The sequence below is a fragment of the Perna viridis genome, chromosome 12 (genome assembly GCF_037379345.1).
Source record: "Perna viridis isolate PV_CMFRI_1.1 ecotype Kerala chromosome 12, ASM3737934v1, whole genome shotgun sequence".
NCBI classification, from domain to species: domain Eukaryota; kingdom Metazoa; phylum Mollusca; class Bivalvia; order Mytilida; family Mytilidae; genus Perna; species Perna viridis.
Genome location: NC_142456.1, coordinates 11,884,771 through 11,903,852, shown reverse-complemented (window position 1 = coordinate 11,903,852; position 19,082 = coordinate 11,884,771). Strand labels below are relative to the sequence as shown.

The following is a 19,082-nucleotide window of genomic DNA, read 5'->3' as shown; positions in this document are numbered from 1 at the left end:
ATAACCGGAAGATAACTTAAAAAAATGGCAGTCTCCAGAAAATCTAAGTGGACGAAATTTAAAGACTTCATTTCGCCTTCATTTTGGAAGAAATATGTTTTTCATGCAGAATATTGTCTACCAGCAATGTTCCTGTTGCTTTTGGCAGAACTTTTTGTTAACATTTTCGTGATTCAAAAGATTAAGTGTACGTAAAACACCGAGATTGGCGAGAATTCGGAGAAAGGCTACCAATCTGTTCACTATGTGTTTTATGACACTATAAACATTTCTATTTACATGTAACGTACATATACATGTACATATATATATATAATGTACATACTGCCCTAATCCCGGTCCAAAAGTCAGTCCAGATAAAGTTAAGCAGACACGTAATTTACTATTGTAATCATGAAAAACTCTATCAGATTCCAGTTATAAAATACATGTACATGTATGTGTCTGCTAACATTAAGTCAGAATTTCCTCTGACCCTGCAACCCTCCTCTTATTTATTTGGATATTGATGTTTAGTTTAGGGTAAGAACGACATATCAATATTGAAGTATAAAATAGGAGGGTTGCAGGGTTAGAGGTTAATCAGACTTGTTAACATTCTGTTCCAAATGTTACTAGCTAGACCAAAATCTCATAACACATTATTTCACATGCAGTGATTTGCCTAGTGCTCATCATTGACAAAAGACGTTTCAGGATGACGAAAGTACTCTAGTCACCTTTCGTCACCTGAAAGCTTTGAAAGTACAAAAAAACATCAAGCTGTATGCACAACATTGGTTAAAGTGGCAAAAATGATAATTTTATTACCCCAATGGGCAGGGTTCTCAATAACTGTCGGCAACCAGCGATTTCGCTGTCTACTTTGACAGTGGCGCCAGCTATTTTGTTGCTCAAAAAAAAAATTTAATTGAAAAAAATGTTCGGTTATTTCACGTTTCATACCAGTGTGGGAAACCACCACTTGCCAGCTCGCCAAATACAAGTAGATGTGTAATTTGGCGAGTTCTCATTAGCTTACACTCGTCAATTTGGCGACCGTCATTTGATTGGCGAGTTCCAAGGAAAGTTAACCAGCCAACAGCTTATTTAGTTAAACATCCCTTAACATCATACATTAAAAATATGTTCCCTACATATTATGAAGTTTAGCTTGAATATGTCAAGTGAATTTTGCACAATTTTATTAGCTTATAGGCATTGTTTACGATCTGCCATTTTAATTTCCGGTTAACGGGATGTGCCAAAACTATGAATTTGTTGAAATAGAAATTTATTTTTAAAATACGAGTTCAGAAATGGAGTACTTTAAGTACTTGAAAAACTTAATAGGAGGGAATATTCGAAAATGGAAAAGTTTTTAATAAATTTAGAAACAAATGAAAAGATAGTTGAAGAAAGAAAAAGAAGCGCAGAAGATAGTCAAATCCAAGAGAAAACAGATGATAGTACAGACAAAAAAAAACCAAAAAAAATTTGGCTAGTTGAATTTCTATTTGGCTATCAAGATCGATATTCCACTTGCCAGTATGGCAAGTTGGGAAAAAAAATGGTTTCCCACACTGTCATACATAAAAAATTGTGTCAGAAACCTTTGATCGTGGTGTTTATTGTAATGCAGATTAGTTTCCTTGATAAATTCATTTTTTTTTGTTGTGATCGGCAGTACAAATAAACAAACTTTAATCGTGGTTAATTCGGGGCTTTTGTAATGGATATGATCTGTTTTTTTTTTTCAAACACAGTACTGATTCAGTATCATGGATTCCATATGAGGGAAGTTTTAGAATCAATTCAACATTTCTGGACATCATTGACAAAAGCATGTCACAGTGCATGTACAGAAAAATATCTTATTTTACTAAAAAAAGGCAATAGATGGTGTGTATAAACAAATATCAACATCTTTCAATGACTTGACATTATCTTTTAGGTGTGATCAGGCCAAGCTCTTGTGCTTCACTCAACATAGATGTTTCCTGTTTTGAATTGACCTATAAATGTTGCCCCAAATAATGACCATGTACTGATGTAGCCTTTTTTGTAATGTTCATGTCAAAAAGCTGAGAGAAAAATCAATTAAAAAGTTATGGTTCAAATAAAAAGTGTCTCTCCCTCCTGCATACAATCAGATCTGGAATAGCTTAGTGATATAAACAACATGCAAAGCAAGCCATGTCGTGCAAAAGTCACATAACTTTGTAAAATTTGAGCAAAATGAGCTCCAAAAATTGGAATATTTGCATCAAGAGTAAGTGACCACCTACTGCATTCTAGATTTTAAAAATTTTCCGGCACTCGTTTCAGTCTTGAGGGCCCTCAATGGTGCCATCTACTTTTAATTTTTTTCCACTTACTTTAAAACTTATTGAGAACTCTGCCCCACGCTAAATACAACACTCAACTTTATGCAAACAGTCACCTAATCAGGCATGGTGAGTAAATGTTGATCTCTTGATCACTCAAGCATGACTATTGCACACAGTTAAAGGTCTGTAAAAATGCTTGTACAAATTTCTGCTGGAAAAATTCCTTCTCTTTTACTTTGTATCAAAATGACATAAAAAATTATTTTTCAATTTATTTTTGTATATCAAACTAAAGTATAAACCAAAGGTGGATAATTTGGTCACTACCCAAGTATCACTACATTTTGAAGTTGCATGTCAGCAATATTAACGATCCTGAAAATATTTATGTTATCAATGAATTTTTCAAAGACCAATACTAAACATAAAATGACAACATAAAATTGTCATTAATTCGGCCTGGAGTTGAAATTGTGCTAAAAATAAAATCTCATAAGGCAACACTGGGGAAATACTTATTTGAAAATACTTATATCTACACTGTGCTAGATGTATGTTTGTGTTTCTACAAAGGTTGGCCATGCAGGAAAGAGCATTTTTTTTCAATATTAAAGGCATTTAAAATTATGCCAGGGATGTATAGAATATATGGTCCCTGATTAAGTATAAGATCTAGAGCTAGTGTGAAAGGATTTCTATTTTTGATGATTCTTAAAGGCTGGGTAGTTCCTTTTTTAATTAAATCTCAGGTATGCATGCTATTTGGATTGTCTGGAACATCTGCATGATAGTGAAAAAAAAACAATGTGCTTTACTCATATGCAGTGTACATTTAAGTTTTGTTTAATGCATTTACACAGTGCTGTAAATGACAGAAAATACTGAACTATTTTCTTTATGTCAGATGCAAATATGTATATTAAATGGTCCTTATTTTCTTAGGCAAAAATGACTAAAGCTTTTAATATCCTGGAAAAAAACCTGCACATGTAGCTTAATGGTTTAAATTGTTTAACAAAACAGCTACACTGTAGGTTTATCATGCTTCAGTAAATTATCAAAACAACAGTCTATTCAATAGCATATTAAATTCTTCTGCACTTTATACCTATTGATGCATGTACATAGTTTTCGTATCCCCCTGTTTGCAAAGTGGTTATTTTTACTTTCAGATACAGAAATAGATTGGATTGCTTATATGCAGGAGGTTGAAGGTGTGGTAAATGGCACATATGATTATTTAAAGTTAAAAGGAGATACAGGACCTCTAGTGTGAGTCAATGTTGAAAAAAAAAACATACTGAAAACCATGTGAATTGGTTGATACTTTACAGGTACAATGTACACTCCTTGAGACAGTTAGGTTATCCACATGTACAAAACCTAAATGCTCACTAAATTCACCATAAAAAAGGCTTTTATCATGCAGTTAAATGAATGGAAGATAAACGAAGGCTCCCAGCCTGCATTTAAAAGCATGGTAAACGAATGCTTTTAGCATGTGTTTACACTCACAATAGTCGAACACTCGTAGCGTGTGTTTAAACACAGGATAGGCGAACTTTAAAAAATAATAATATTAACAAAAAAATGAAGAAAGAAAAAACAGAAAATATGAAAAATAATAATAACAAAAAATATAAAAATGAATAAAGGAAATAATGAATGTACAAATATAAATGAAAGCTTCTATCGTGCATTTAAATGAATGCTCCTAGCATGCGTTTACAAAATTAAAACGGTTCTATTGTGCATTTTTCTTGCATTTAAACTAACCCAAAACGACTTGCAAACACTCAATAAAAATGCATGAATGCTAAAATGGGAAACATGAACATTTCAAGGAGTGTATATGTACAAATGTACATGTACTGGTATTTTATTTTAATGTTGTCTGTCCTTCATGCTTTTTTAAAAAGTGTTTTCTGCCAATAGATTACTTGTCACACCTACAAATTAACATGCACTTCACATTTTGATGAAAACTTATGCAGGTTTGTTACATGTATATCTTTGCCTTTGGATCTGATTTCTGGCTTTGGAAATAATGAATTCATCTTCAATGACTCCCAGTGTTCTCACCATAATTTTTAAATAGCACAGCTCTTATGGTCTTCCTCTTAAATTATAGCACAGTGCAGGTAGTGCATTCAAAAAAAAAATTATTACTGATAGCACAATGCTAAGAAATCAAATGTACATGGATGTAAATTACAAAAAACTTTTAATAGACTCACATGTACTTTTTTCTTTGTTTAAAATTGATAGTTTGTTTCAGTTTATATGCAATGTACATAGATGTTAACAATTTTTTTCATAACCATAGTGTTCTATTGATATTTCACAGGTATCCTGCTGGATTTGTCTACTTATACACAGCTCTTTATTACATAACTAGCCATGGTACCAACATCAGACTAGGACAGTACATCTTTGCAGCATTGTACATTTTTTCCCTGATTGTAGTTTTTGATATTTACAGACAATGTAAACTGGTAATTACAATCTTATTAGTATTAAATCTATCATTTTCTGTAACTTTACTGTCTTCTAATAACATTTTAGTAAGATATATCAGATCACATATGGAGTCATTATAATTACATGTACTTTTTAAAATCGTTCATTAAATTTCTTAAACCAAATACAAACTGTCATCTTAGAGTTTGAGGACCATAAACACACATGTATGTAGCTCACACAATTTTAAAAACAATTATGTAAACTTAACCTTTTTGAAGGGGTGTTTTTTCTGCATGGCTTAAATTTTCATGGTCAAATATCTTATTGTCTAACAAATTAATCAAGAAAAATTTCATGTGGGGTTTATTTTGTGGATATTTGGTAATGGTAAATACAGCAAAAGACACCCTCATGTAAAAATGTCTATTTCAACAATACATATGTGTGTACTTGCTACACAATTTTCATGATAATGAAAGTACAATGTCACTCAGGCTGTGTATTAGGGACAATTGAAACTTAATTTTGTAGAAAGTAAGCTCATTTACATATATGTACATGTCATAGATTTTCCAAGTTATTTATGTACCAATTTAAATTGGTTGAAGTACATGTAAACATATATATGTTTAATGTAGATACATGTCGCCCTGTTTTATATTTTGGTATAATCTTATGTTGGTTTTTTTTTTTTTTTTCATTTTAGATTCCACCTTACATGTATTTCTTCATGTGTTGTGCATCATACAGAATTCATTCTATTTATATCCTGAGGCTGTTTAATGACCCTGTTGCAATGTTGTTTCTATATTTAGCAGTTGATTGTTTCCTACAAGATAGATGGTCTTTAGGCTGTCTTATGTTCAGGTAAAATTAAGAAGAAAATCGCAGAATCTCCATTTTATCATGGTTTCATCACAGGCTGGATATTTATGTTACATTATTTTAAATGTCCACATAAATAGCCAGCCCATAATAACACTTTGATAAAATGGAGATTCCTAGATTTACTTCAGTTTTAATAGGACTAGTTTCTTTGTGTATTGTTTAAAGATGCAGTACATATGTTTGATAAAATGGCAACTGTTTTGGAACAAAATTCTGTTGTAATGTTGATAAAATTGAGTAAAACTTATGTATTACATTGGAATAATACATCTATGAAGTTGATCGTTTGTTAATCAAAGTTTTACCATGGCTATGGTCTAAAGATCTTTGAAGCACGTCATATTGGATTTCTTTATACACCAGACTATTAATGATCATTTTAAAAGTAAATATTTCAATATGTTCTTCTCACCAGAAAATGTAAAGTGCTTATCACTGTTTTCAACAATGGATTTTCTAAGCATGCTGCTTTCTTAGAAACGCACACTATATTTACAATAGCCCATCATCATTATACAAGGGGGGTATTCAGATTGTCTTCAACCTAATACTAGGAATAGAAATATGCATTGGAATCCAGTGCAAAAATTATCAATAGAAAATGAATTCTCTGAAAGTACCGGTAATTAACATATTTTGTATTGGAAATGGGGCTAAAAATGGTTAGAAAATGACTAGATACAATCAATGTAGAAGTATTTAAGTTTATCAAAATTCTAATCTCAGTTTAGGTAAACCAGGATGAAATTTCTCAGTTTTATAGGTGTACAGTATATAACAATCAATATTGTAAATACCATTAGTTTAGGTGTATCATTCAAGATGATATTTTCTACTTTCAGTTTAGGTGTATCAATCAAGATGAATGTTCTTTTGTTTGCTCCAGCCCTACTGATGTTGCTATTAATAAGACATGGTACAGGTGGAACAGTCAAATACCTCACAATCTGTGCTCTGCCTCAGGTAAGACTTGGTACAGGTGGAACAGTCAAATACCTCACAATCTGTGCTCTGCCTCAGGTAAGACTTGGTACAGGTGAAAGTCAAATACCTCACAATCTGTGCTCTGCCTCAGGTAAGACTTGGTACAGGGGAGCAGTCAAGTACCTCACAATCTGTGCTCTGTCTCAAGTACAACATGGTACAAGGGAACAGTCCAATACCTCACAATCTGTGCTCTGCCTCAGGTAAGACTTGGTACAGGTGAAAGTCAAATACCTCACAATCTGTGCTCTGTCTCAGGTAAGACTTGGTACAGGTGAAAGTCAAATACCTCACAATCTGTGCTCTGCCTCTGGTAAGACTTAGTACAGGTGAAAGTCAAATACCTCATAATCTGTGCTCTGCCTCTGGTAAGACTTGGTACAGGTGAAAGTCAAATACCTCACAATCTGCTCTGCCTCAGGTAAGACTTGGTACAATGGAACTGTCCAATACCTCATAGTCTGTGCCCTGTCTCAGGATAAACTTGGTACAGGGGAGCAGTCAAATACCTCACAATCTGTGCTCTGCCTCAGGTAAGACATGGTACTGGGGAAGTCAAGTACCTCACAATCTGTGCTCTGTCTCAAGTACAACATGGTACAAGGGAACAGTCAAATACCTCACAATCTGTGCACTGTCTCAGGTTAAACTTGGTACTGGGGAGTAGTCAAGTACCTCATAATCTGTGCTTTGTCTCAAGTACAACATGGTACAGGGGAACAGTCAAATACCTCACAAACTGTGCTTGGCCTCCAGTAAGACATGGTACAGGGAAACAGTCAAGTACCTCACAATATGTGCTCTGTCTCAAGCACAACATGGTACAAAGGGACTGTCAAATACCTCACAACCTCTGCTCGGCCTCCAGTAAGACATGTTACTGATGGAAATGCCAGATAACTCACAATCTCTGCTTTGCCTCAGGTAAGACATTGAATAGGTCCAAGGTGAAACGGGTAAAAACTTTACGACAGGTGTTCTGTGTCAGGTAAGACATGGTACAGCCAGGAGGAATAGCCAAATACCTCACAATAAGTATTCTACCTTAAGTAAGACATGGTACAGGTATAACAATCCAATACCTGACAGTCTACACTGCCTCAGGTAACAATTAATGCAAATGTACATGTACATAATGTGTTGTTTGACTGGGGCAATTGCCTTAAAAAATGTTTTTCAATTGTTTTCTTCCAGCTTATAAGAAAAATTACCTCTTTGAAATACTAAATAAGTACAATATACAAAAAATGTATTATGTTTAAAAAAGGAAATTTCACAGTTAAATCAAAGTTGACTCTGAATTAACTGGAAACATGATTAAACTAGACACACTATATAGTTCCTATGCATTATGACTTTTCTCTTTGTAAGGTCAAGAGGAGATAACTCATTCAGTTTGTTTCCTTAAACTAATGAATAACTACTAAGTAATATATATCTCCTAGTTTTGAATACACACATTAAAGAATATCATGGCTTATAATTGATATTTTACGATTTTGTCTATTTATCCTATGAATTTCTTTTGTTGCATTAAAAAACATTTTGAAGTGCAGCAAATAAAAACCATAGCTTAATTATCCTATGAATTTCTTTTGTTGCATTAAAAAACATTTTGAAGTGCAGCAAATAAAAACCATAGCTTTTTTAAATTGTTTATGTTTTATGAAAGACTCTTTAGTTTAAGTTGGCATGGTAATTATCATAAAGTCAGTTCAGAATAAATCTTCCCAAAAACTTAAAGGTCTATTTTCTGGACATGTATGTGTGATGTACTCAATGATTAACCTTTTCTCTGTTTCTAGATCTTACTAGCAATTCCCTTTCTAATAGCAAATCCTGTTGGCTACACCAAGCAGTCCTTTAATCTTGGGAGACAGTTTTTCTACATATGGACTGTCAATTGGAGGTTGATACCAGAAGATTTATTTTTAGATAAAAGATTCCAGCTCTTATTGTTGTCATGTCATGTCATTTGTTTAGTGGTATTTTTCCATTTTAAATGGAGGAGGTATGTTATTATGTTTGTTTACCCCACAGACAATCTTTGTGGGGGGGGGGGGTATACATCCTGCCTGTTTGTTCATCTGTCCATGTTTCTTGAACACACAACTTCTCTTTAACTTCTTAATGGCCTTGATTGAAATTTAAAGTAAGTTTAGACATCTTATGTTAATGTGTATGAAAGAATATGTTAATTGTGAGCAGCTTACAAAGGGAGATAATTCATATATAGGGCTCTACATGGATTTAATTTCACATGCAGCTGGGGGTATTTCGTTTACGAGCTTGTTCACAATATTTTTTGTTAAAATACCATCAGTTATGTATCAACACAGAGAAAAGCCACAAGTATCTTTAATATGTTTTTTTTTTCACAGACTTACATTAGAACATACTTATTTCAATAAACAGCATATAACCGTAAATGTAGTTGGAATAGGTTGAATGGCTGCATTTCAAGAACATGAAATATGTAGTATCAAACAAAATAACACTAACATAAAAACCAAAATTAAAAAATATGATTTTATTCATCCATTTCTATGTGTATTTGAAACTTTACAGTTTTCATTGATCTACTTTCAGGTTGTACCAATGTGTCAGGTTTAAACTCTGGATGAAACCTCTTCCTCATATTTTAACTTCTAATCATATCCTTTTAGTTTTAAAATGAAACTTTAAACTACAGAGGCATGACTTAACTGATCTAATGTAAATTTGATATTTGAATCAAGTCTGCATTACATGTAAAAGAAGCATCATATTCACTGGAGATGTGAGAATTCTGTTTTCTAAAAGCATCTCAGATTTCTCTTATCAAGATAGTTAAGATTTCATGTTCATTTTATCATCCATGTTCATTGCATGGATGTATCTGAAATATTGCTGCTTGGGCGTTAAACCCTAACAATCAATCAATCACTCAATCAAGATTGTTAACTGATGGTATTTTCAGCATTCAGTTCCAAATTCAAATAAAAGCTTGTTTATTGAGTGTTTGAATAACCACCAAACTGTCGAGATTTAAGAAATCTGTTTATCTTTGAGTTTTGATATGGCACACATTTTTTTCTGATTTCTTCTAACAAATTTTACAACTGAAGTTTTAAGTGTTTAAAGTGTTAAAGCAAACAAATTGTTAAATGATGTCATCACAATGGAATTCTAACCAATCATGGGCCAAGAATGATTTCAACTTACGTGTAAGCTTTTCAGTATTTACACAAAAATTGAGAGATGGTAAAATTCAATGGAAATGAAACGTACTCTTATAACATCACTTACTGTAATAGTATGCTATCTATGTAAAAATCTATGTAATAATGGAAAGTTATATCTCCTTTTCAGTTGTCTAGTGGTCATTCAATGAACAAGAGAAGACCAACCCTATTTTCTGAAGTTAACTATTTTACTTGCAGTAAGCAACTTGATTTTACAAAGCCAATATAAAAAGTGGAAATTGGCTTAATTGAATGTAACATATACAAATGTATATGTATGGTAAAAAAAGAAACCCAACAGTAAATTTTGGTTTTGAAAAAGTGAAAAACAAATAATGTCTGTTTAACACAATAAGAAATGTGCATTTATTAATCAGACAGAACTGTACATTCCTTAACATGCTTACAGATCATATTACCATTATTTACAGCTAATTTTATAGGAATGTGTTTCAGTAGGTCTTTACACTACCAGTTTTATGTGTGGTATTTCCATACATTACATTATTTATTGTGGTGTACATCACTTCCTACAGTTGTCAGGTGAGTTGTCAAACATCCATGACTTATCTCTCTTTGTATAATTTGCTTTACTGTGAAAAATTTGACACACTAAAGAATAACAGCAGTTTTTAAAGTGGAGACAGAAAATATAAGCTAAATGTGATGCTTTGCTGGGATGTTCAGTTTGTATGTTCATCTAAAACTAATAATTTTCGGAATCATACTGTAGCCCAACTTAAATAAAATACAGATGTATCCAGCAAAAAGTTATGATGATGAACTATACTTCTGAGAAAGTACTTTAATTCGTGGATTAATGAAGAAACACAAGTTAGTGGATTCTTGAATTTGTGGTTTTGAGGTATACATATGAATGGAAATCTCCTTTTCATTGAGAATGAAATTTCATGGTTTGGCCTACCCACAAAACCACAAAATTGGCACCCCCTGAACTATAGTACTTTCACAGTATTTTTCACATAAATTTCATGTCCCATTGTACGGAAAGAGTTCCATTAAATTTAAAAAGCCTGTTGGATTAATTATGTATGCACTTATTTTTCAATTTAAACTTTTTTTTTCTTTTCAGACTGTTATTATTGGGTTGTATAGAGCTTTCATGGAATACCTATCCATCAACCATGTTCAGTAGTTCTCTCCTTCACATTAGCCATTTAACAGTACTGGTGTCATTGTGGTGGAGTCCTCAGTATACCCCTCAGAAAAAAGTTGTAGTGGCGTCCAAAATGAACTGAGGATTTAATGTTTTTGATAGCTTCAACAAATCAAATTTGTTCTTAACACAGGTATAATAAAGGTGCTCGTCATTTCTCAACACGAGTGTTGGTTTTGATATTTTGCCAATGTAGTGATGCTGGCTGTGTGTCAGCAAATCTAATTTTCTCTCAAGTACTTGAAGTAGTTGGTGATGCAGAGACAATGCTAGTTTTCTATAAAATTTATGCCATTAGAGAGAACTAAGGGAGGACTGAATTTGATATTTTTTGTATTTTATATTATGAATTAGCAAAGTGTATTTTTATTGAAATGCTCTTAAAAACAATTGAGAAATAGATAAAATTGTCAATTGCACAATTACCTAAATTTGAAAGTTCTTGTAGAGATCAAATAAGAATCCAATTAAAGAGAAAATATATTGTCAGGTTTTTGACAAGAATGTACCTGATTTTATTAATTTTCAATTATTTTACTATGGTTCCTACGACCTTGCACTTAAAAAGGCATCTAGGCTGGAACATCTCCCGAAACTATAACTGTCTAGGTTGAGTTAGTGAGTAAAACTTTGGTGGTGGGTTTTCTTTTATATTCACTTGATAGCCTGGAGAGTATTTTTTTTATTTGGTCAACTATCAGCGAGGGGAGAATCAGCATTTGCCATTTCATGGTAGTCTCTTACTTAGCGATAAAAAAACACATTTCTAGAATTTCTTTTCATTATTTTAATACATAAAAGGACATTTACAAAACTCCTTTCATACAGATATGGACTGATAAACTTTGCACCACTTTAACAGTCCTTAGAAGTATAAAGTCAACAATCACAGTCAATAGAGATAAGACTCCTGTTAGCTAATCTGGGTTCCTTCAACTGGTACCTTAAATATATTAAAGATCAATATGTTAAAAATTGACAGTTTATGTTCCAGACAGACTAGATACCAATAAGGAACAAGAACAACCTATAATTCTAAAGATTCTCCCTAGAATTAATGTTCATATAGGGTTCATATGTTTCCACTGTAAAAAAAATGGTTTAAACAGAAAACTGCTATATAAAAGACTGGAAAAAATTAGTGCCATACCAAATCTAAATTTTTTAGTTTTGGATTTCAGACTATATAACATTTTAAACCCATAAGATTTAGAAAAGGATATGTAGCTTCAACAAAATCTTGCATCTTGTATAAATACTGGTACATTGGCATTAAATGTAAAAAAAAAAAAGGATTAGAAGAACAACTTATAGTTTATGAAGCGTGTTCAGAAATGTGAAATAACTTTTGCACACACAAAATTTCGAAGAAAATATTACATATTTTTAAACAAGATAATTATGTATATGATTTACATATTTTTAGACAAGATAATTATGTATATGATTACATTTTTTTTTAAGTTGCCTTCCTATTATTTTGAGGTTTGGACAGTAAAGAATTTCAATGCATTTCATTTTTTTCTCTCTCCTTTAAATTTAAAAATTAAGAAAGTTTTTTTTAATGTAGCTTTATGCTACTCCTTGTTTATGAACATGGTATGTAGTTTCCAATATCTTTCACAGACGAGTCCACTTTTGTGTTAGGCCTTATTTTAAATCCAGTGTAATGAATCTCAAACATTGTGGTGGTATGACCCAAAGATAAACACTAAACCTTTACTCTTTTCCCATGCTTCAAATAAGGATTCTGGAAATCATTTTGACAATTTGAATATCCCATTCCTAGTCCAAATCCAGTACCAAGAGCAACAGGCCATGTCTTCCCTGAAATAACAACACATTCTGTCAGAAATGTCAATATTTTTAGGTTACTATGGCAACAGACTTTCACTGGTATTTAATATAGATTCTCTTTCAGTCTCCAGTCGATTACAAGATTTCTCCACTCAAAACAGTTAAATTTTAGATTTCAACCCAAGAGCTACAGCGAATGGGTTATACCTAAAATTTGACTATCGAGAGTGGAGAAATCTTGTAATCCCAGAGAGCATTGGAGAAGAATCTGTTTCTCCCATGAAATCTGTAGAAAACTTCAAAAATGAAAAATAGCAGGAAAACTTTCACAGAAATTTAATCACCGCCCAGTGGTAAAAAAGGCACATGCATTTATAATCATTGAATTAGAATGTGTCAAAAAGGCTTCCTAAGAACTATTTTCTAATGCACATTTTGTTCTTAGAGGCAGTTCGTTTTCATGGGTTAAATTGCTACTATAATTGTAGTTTTTTTCTGTGTTGGCAGAGGAAGAAACAATTTCTTGTGATATTGATGTATCACAATACTTTTGGTCATGATATGCTACAGTACATTTGACTGGGATTTCGATATGATACAATACAAGTCAAAATACAATTTCTTTTTAAATAATTGATGAAATTACTATGCAAATAGTAGGGCATGTTGTGTAAGGAAAAATCCATTGATTTTTGTTAAGATCAAAGAATGGAAAAAAAATGAAACTTAGCTTCAACCAAATTCATAATTTTTTAATCTGTTGAATACTCGTTATTCCAATTTGAAGAAAATAAATAGGCTAGCATCTAGTTGGATATTGTATCGATACCCTTGTATCATGATACGTATGGTATCGTAAAGTAGGTGTATCGTTACAGCACTACTAGTGTTTGCTGTCATTTGATTACTGTGACAGTACTATTGTTCATTGAGTACCAATTTTCGTAGTTTTCGTGTTTAAGCCACGAAATTTGGTTTCCAACCAAAAGGAGAATCCATTTGATGTATATACTGAAAACCTAAAAACCACAAATTCAAGAATCCCCGAACTTGTGTTTCTTCCCTTATCCACAAAAATTGATATCCACGAATTATAGTACTTTTACAGTACTTGATTGATTGGTTGTAGTGAAATATCCAAAGGATGCAATTCAGGTCAAGAGTGTTTGATCAATTTAACTCACTTTTCTTAGTATCAGAATAACGTGCTGAGCTTTTTTTTTTATTGTGCTAGCTCTCAGAAGCAATACCTTACTGGAAGATGTATCATCCCATTCAGACACAATATTTCCTTTTACAAGCTTGTTGTCACTCTTCTGACTACTACTTGTTTGGCAAGGAAACAGTAAACTCTGATTAAAGTCTTAGTAATGACCCCACCATGGTTTGAACAGGTTTGCCATTTTTCAGGTAGATATCAATCATCACAAGATTTCATTGCTCAATGTCAATTTTTAAATTGTAAATAGCTTTGTTGAAGAAAAAAAATTATGACATTTTATGAAAATGCAGTATGTTTTAAAACTTCATGACATCCAATTCATGCTTTTCTTAACTTACTTTTAAACAGTATGATGGATAACACAATTCCAACTCCTAAACCACTTGCTGAAAAGAAAATAGAAAAGTGTGTAATATACCTGTCATTTATATAAAAATGTGGATTATACATGTACATCATCAAGATTAGGTCAAGGGGTGTTTACTAACATATTCAAATCAGCTCAACATTCCATATAGGGTATAATATTCCTTTTAAAAGTTTGCCATTGTGATTTACTGTACATCCTAATTATCCTTGTATGCATTCAAAATTAAATTAAAATTTAAACATTGATCTCCAACCTACTTGTATAATAAAATAAACAGAACTGATGAACAGTTTGCTTTGTAGGATGCATTCCTCGGCAACGTCAGTAATAATGAAATGTAGGTATGATGGAGAATTTCACTTTTGCACCAGAACCAGGTTAATCAAAAAACAATAATGGCGGCCGATGACCCTTGTCATTCATCCATTTCTTAAGTAAGTTAGCATTTACAATCATAAATTTTTTTCAAAATTTAATAAAAGAATATCCAGGTTACTTAAGTAGAAATAAAACATGTCCATCAATTGTTGTATAAAATTTTTATTGGAGGCTTCATATCTTGACCACCAGAGTAGGTTTAAAAGGGATTTTTTAAAATCAGATTAGTAAAAAGTGAATGTGGATTCTCACGAACAAATAATTCCGTCTACCACTGACGCAGAGAATAACAGTGGGCACTGGGAAGCAGTATGAACTCTACGGTAATTACATGAACTATCTTAATTTCCCTTAAGGTTTCCCAATATACTAAGAATAAAAAAAGTAATGTCCTGGAAGTAACAAAAAGTGACTGTCTGTACAGAGAAAATACATCGCTTCCTTAAATCAAACAAATAAAAATATATAGGTTAAGATTATGTTTCAGTAAAAATAACTTCATCACTTCTGATACTAGTAGTTTTCTACTTTTTCCTATTTTTTTATTTACTAAAAGAAGTGAATATGATGTGTTTTTAAAAATTTCGGGAAAAACGTGGATGCATGTACGTGTATCTCTGCTATTACACTGCTGCTGTTGTCAACATAACCTTCCTCAGAAAAAATATAATTCCAATTGAATTATAATTGAAGCATAGCTTTTCTTAGATAGGAAATGCTATCGTTTTCTTTTTTGAAATTTGCAGCTGTCCGTCAGTTGCATCTGAATTTTGTTTAAGTCACAGGATATGTATAAAATATTCCCTTCATTGGTGGAGAACTGTAATATTTATTGATTCTGTACAAATTAATCTGACCCACTAAAACTGAAAAGAATGTTGCTAGAGATGGCCCTTAAGGGTTAAAAATTTTACAGTATGGTAGACGTCAGGATTTTGAAAGCTTTAGTCACTTCAGCGTCAAAAAAAGAGGACCATTTTGATGATATATTTTTTGAAGTAGTACCGGTATTGAAATAAGATATTTCAGTATGATCTGCTATTTACAGCACTCTGTAAAGACATGAAATAAAACATAAATGTACATTCCATATGAATAAAGCACATTATTTTTTCTACTATCATGCAGGCATGTTTTCCAGACAATCCCATACCTGAGATTTAATTAAAAAGAAACTCCCCAGCATCTAAGAATCATCAAAAATAAAAATCCCTTTACCTTTTTATACTTTAATCAGGGACATACATGCCTTCCATAATTTTAAATGTCTTTAATATAAAAAAATTATGATTTCTGCAAGGTCACCCTTTGTCGAAACACAAAAATACATCTGGCACCTGTAGATATAGATATGAACTGCCTTATCATGCACCAGTACAGATATAAATATTTTCCAAATAAGTATTTCATGTGTATTGTCTTATGATATTCTATTTTTAGTACAATTTCAACTGAGCTTTCTGGGATCCAGACCAAGTTAATGACAAATTTATGTCATTTCTTCAGTGTTATACATGTATTTAGTATTGTTCCCTGAGGTGTTCATTGATAACATAATTTAAAATCGTAAATATTGCCGAAATGCAAATAAAAAATGTAGTGACCAAATTACATTTGATTTACACTCAAGTTTGATGTACAAAAATAAATGATAAATAACTTTTTATGTCATTTTGATACAGAGTTAACGAATTTTCCCAGCAGAAATCTTTACCAGTATTTGTGTGTATACGAATGACTCCAAGAACTTTCATACATTTACATTGTATTACTTGATTTATAAAATTAAGAAAAATATTTACAAAGCCATCATTTCTTACCGATCTTTCAGGGTTACGAAAGCATGTGTAGTTTGTAATCATCAATTTATCGATTGAATCCTTTTAACACATAAGTCAACAACCCAATTAAATCAACATACATAATGTATTCATGATTTTCTTTTATTTGTCAACATTTTTTCGGCTGTTTGCAAATGTGATGAAAAAGTCTGAGAGACACAGTGTATGATGCTTTGTTTACTTGTTAGAATGTCAACGTGTGGTTGAAGCGGACTTTGTTCAATCATTCTGATAGTAATGAAATAACACAAATTCCAATATTTATCTTTCATGATCAAAGCATCTAAATGACCGACACAACAGTTTGATCAACAGTTTGATAAAATGACCGACATGGGCTATCGAAGTTTTCAGAGCCTTCCGGTACATGTTAGTCCGAATTTTCTCTGACCCTGCAACCCTCCTCTTTTTTTTTTTTGGATATTGATATGTCGGGTTTGGTGGAGCTTGTTACTTTTGGAACGGAAGGGTAGCGGGCACATAATTTTTCAGCAGAATTTTGAAATATTCTTTTAGATTCCGGTTTTAAAAATCGTTTCTGCTCCGTTCCGTTCCAAAGGTAACAAGCTCCGCCTACTCTCTATTACGGTTCAAAATGTCAAAAAAACAGGATCTCTCATGGAAAATTTTCGAAAATTCAATAATAAATGTCATTTTTGTAGCAAATTTGGTATCAGCATACAGGAAAATGATTCCAAAATCAAACTAGGTAGGTGTGACATGCACAATTTCAACTTGAAAGTCATTACAAGCGCTTGAAGGGCGATACTCCACGGTATCGCTAAATCTCCAACTTTGTGTATGGCACATCGTTCTGACCCCAACCCGACTAATCAATATCCAAATAAAAAAGAGGAGGGTTGCTGGGTCAGAGGAAATTCGGACTATGGTACACGTATGGTAAAGCTTACAGTTCTCATAGATATAGGCAATGCCTACTCCATATTATTCTCTTTATTTATTCACAGTTGGTCATGGAATGGTCACTTTTACTTACTGACTTTGATATAACAAGAATAGGTATGGTGTATATGTCAAAGAGACAACAACAACAGGATGAAAATGTCAGCCCAAGTATTTATATGAGTTCTTTATTAAGACCCCCTTTTTATAAAACCTAGGGGATTTCCCATGCTATTTTTTACATGTTGTTCATTGAATTCTAGGATCCAGTGTCACACTGCAGGGTAGTAAACCTCCAGTCCTGATATTTTCAAAGCTACATGTATAACGTATTATTATTATTGTAAACATGCAGACTTTCGGAGGTACAGTTTTCTTCGGGTTAAATTAAAAGCCAAGTTAATAGCTTCGTAACACATTGAACTTAAAGAAGTTAAAGGTCCCGTCCGCATTCAAAATTCACTCAGACTCAGTCATTCTGCGAGAAAAAATTACACCGGCTTTCTGTCATCAGAAAACGAAACCAGATTACAATGAAATGTTAAGAAATTAGAGATACATATTTTGTCTATGGTGTTCCTTAATTATTACATTTCAGTTATAATCATAACCTGTTTTAATCATTGTGTCAGAGAAGCATCTATCCCATTTTTGTCCAAGGACATCTTCCGACCTCGTAGCCTGGTCTGCCATGTTTTCGTTGGTAAGAATGAAATGCAGACTTCCAAGTGGAACGAAATAGTGTAAGGTTTGACCAAAAACCAAACCAAAATTGAAATATTGACATGTACATTTTATTCTTTGTTCCGATTATGCCTTTTCTGAATTCACTTTCTTGAGTTCAACTAGTGTAAGATTCGTGAAGATCGGTTGACATATTTTGAATACGTGTATAGTGTTAACCAAATCCGGTGTTCAAAATATATTAAGCCTCTACTCCTACATGTACAACGTAAGAGGTTGGAATTCCGTTAGGATGGCACCAAGTCAGAAAATAGCTTGGCAGCCAACCTCTAGTATTGCTGGAGTAATTAAGCCCCGATAAGATTGGTGGACATGTTTTGTTCTATACATGTAGTCTGAATATTTTTTCTATTAATTCTGGAAAAAATATTATGATAGTAAATGCTGACCTACTTAAGGAATGGATGTTAGGCAAGGGTTATCGGACGTAATTATTGTTTTTGATTTACCTTAAATCTAGTGCAAATTAATATAAAATGATTCTTAGTCATGCGTGCAATTTTATAGTTATCCTCAGATTTTTAGTGAGGAATGTCTCATACAGAACAGACCATTAATCAGTTCTGTTTATTTCATTTTAAGTTGAAAATCAGATTCAGAGTCAGATTCTTTATTGGTTGTAAACTTTAACCGTTCCTCACTATAAGTTGTGATTATAATATATTCATAGCATATTTACATGAAAAACATTGGAATGAAGATTCTCTAATAAAGGAGAGAAAGGAAAACCTAACCTAGAACTCTAACAAATAGGCTTCTGGAACAGGGTTATGCTGCTACAA

At 32.5% G+C, this 19,082-nt stretch overlaps 2 protein-coding genes across 2 annotated transcripts; one reads left to right on the top strand and one right to left on the bottom strand.

The window, feature by feature from the left end:
• The first annotated feature begins 4 nt into the window (after positions 1-4).
• LOC148601210 (dol-P-Man:Man(5)GlcNAc(2)-PP-Dol alpha-1,3-mannosyltransferase-like) lies at positions 5-11,207 on the top strand. The gene is made up of 9 exons (XM_088555129.1): positions 5-187; positions 3,482-3,581; positions 4,657-4,804; positions 5,479-5,639; positions 6,503-6,623; positions 8,450-8,655; positions 9,234-9,299; positions 10,277-10,411; positions 10,962-11,207. The coding sequence occupies exons 1-9, from the start codon at positions 25-27 to the stop codon at positions 11,125-11,127; spliced, it is 1,266 nt and encodes a 421-aa protein (XP_088411255.1). The 5' UTR covers positions 5-24; the 3' UTR covers positions 11,128-11,207.
• Positions 11,208-11,817: 610 nt separating this feature from the next.
• On the bottom strand, positions 11,818-18,320 carry LOC148601209 (MICOS complex subunit Mic10-like). The gene is made up of 4 exons (XM_088555130.1): positions 18,168-18,320; positions 14,403-14,450; positions 12,763-12,872; positions 11,818-11,988 (listed from the first exon to the last, which is right to left on the bottom strand). The coding sequence occupies exons 1-4, from the start codon at positions 18,247-18,249 to the stop codon at positions 11,959-11,961; spliced, it is 270 nt and encodes an 89-aa protein (XP_088411256.1). The 5' UTR covers positions 18,250-18,320; the 3' UTR covers positions 11,818-11,958.
• Positions 18,321-19,082: the final 762 nt, after the last annotated feature.

Excerpts from the sequence above, each read along its gene's own strand:
- LOC148601210 (XM_088555129.1), top strand. The coding sequence starts at position 25 with ATGGCAGTCTCCAGAAAATCTAAGTGGACGAAATTTAAAGACTTCATT. Across the intron at positions 188-3,481 it reads CGTGATTCAAAAGATTAAGT|ATACAGAAATAGATTGGATT; the intron begins GTACGTAAAACA and ends TTTTACTTTCAG. Across the intron at positions 6,624-8,449 it reads CAATCTGTGCTCTGCCTCAG|ATCTTACTAGCAATTCCCTT; the intron begins GTAAGACTTGGT and ends CTCTGTTTCTAG.
- LOC148601209 (XM_088555130.1), bottom strand. The coding sequence starts at position 18,249 with ATGGCAGACCAGGCTACGAGGTCGGAAGATGTCCTTGGACAAAAATGG. Across the intron at positions 14,451-18,167 it reads TGACACAATGATTAAAACAG|CAAGTGGTTTAGGAGTTGGA; the intron begins GTTATGATTATA and ends TTTTCTTTTCAG. Across the intron at positions 11,989-12,762 it reads AGCATGGGAAAAGAGTAAAG|GTACCAGTTGAAGGAACCCA; the intron begins GTTTAGTGTTTA and ends AATATATTTAAG.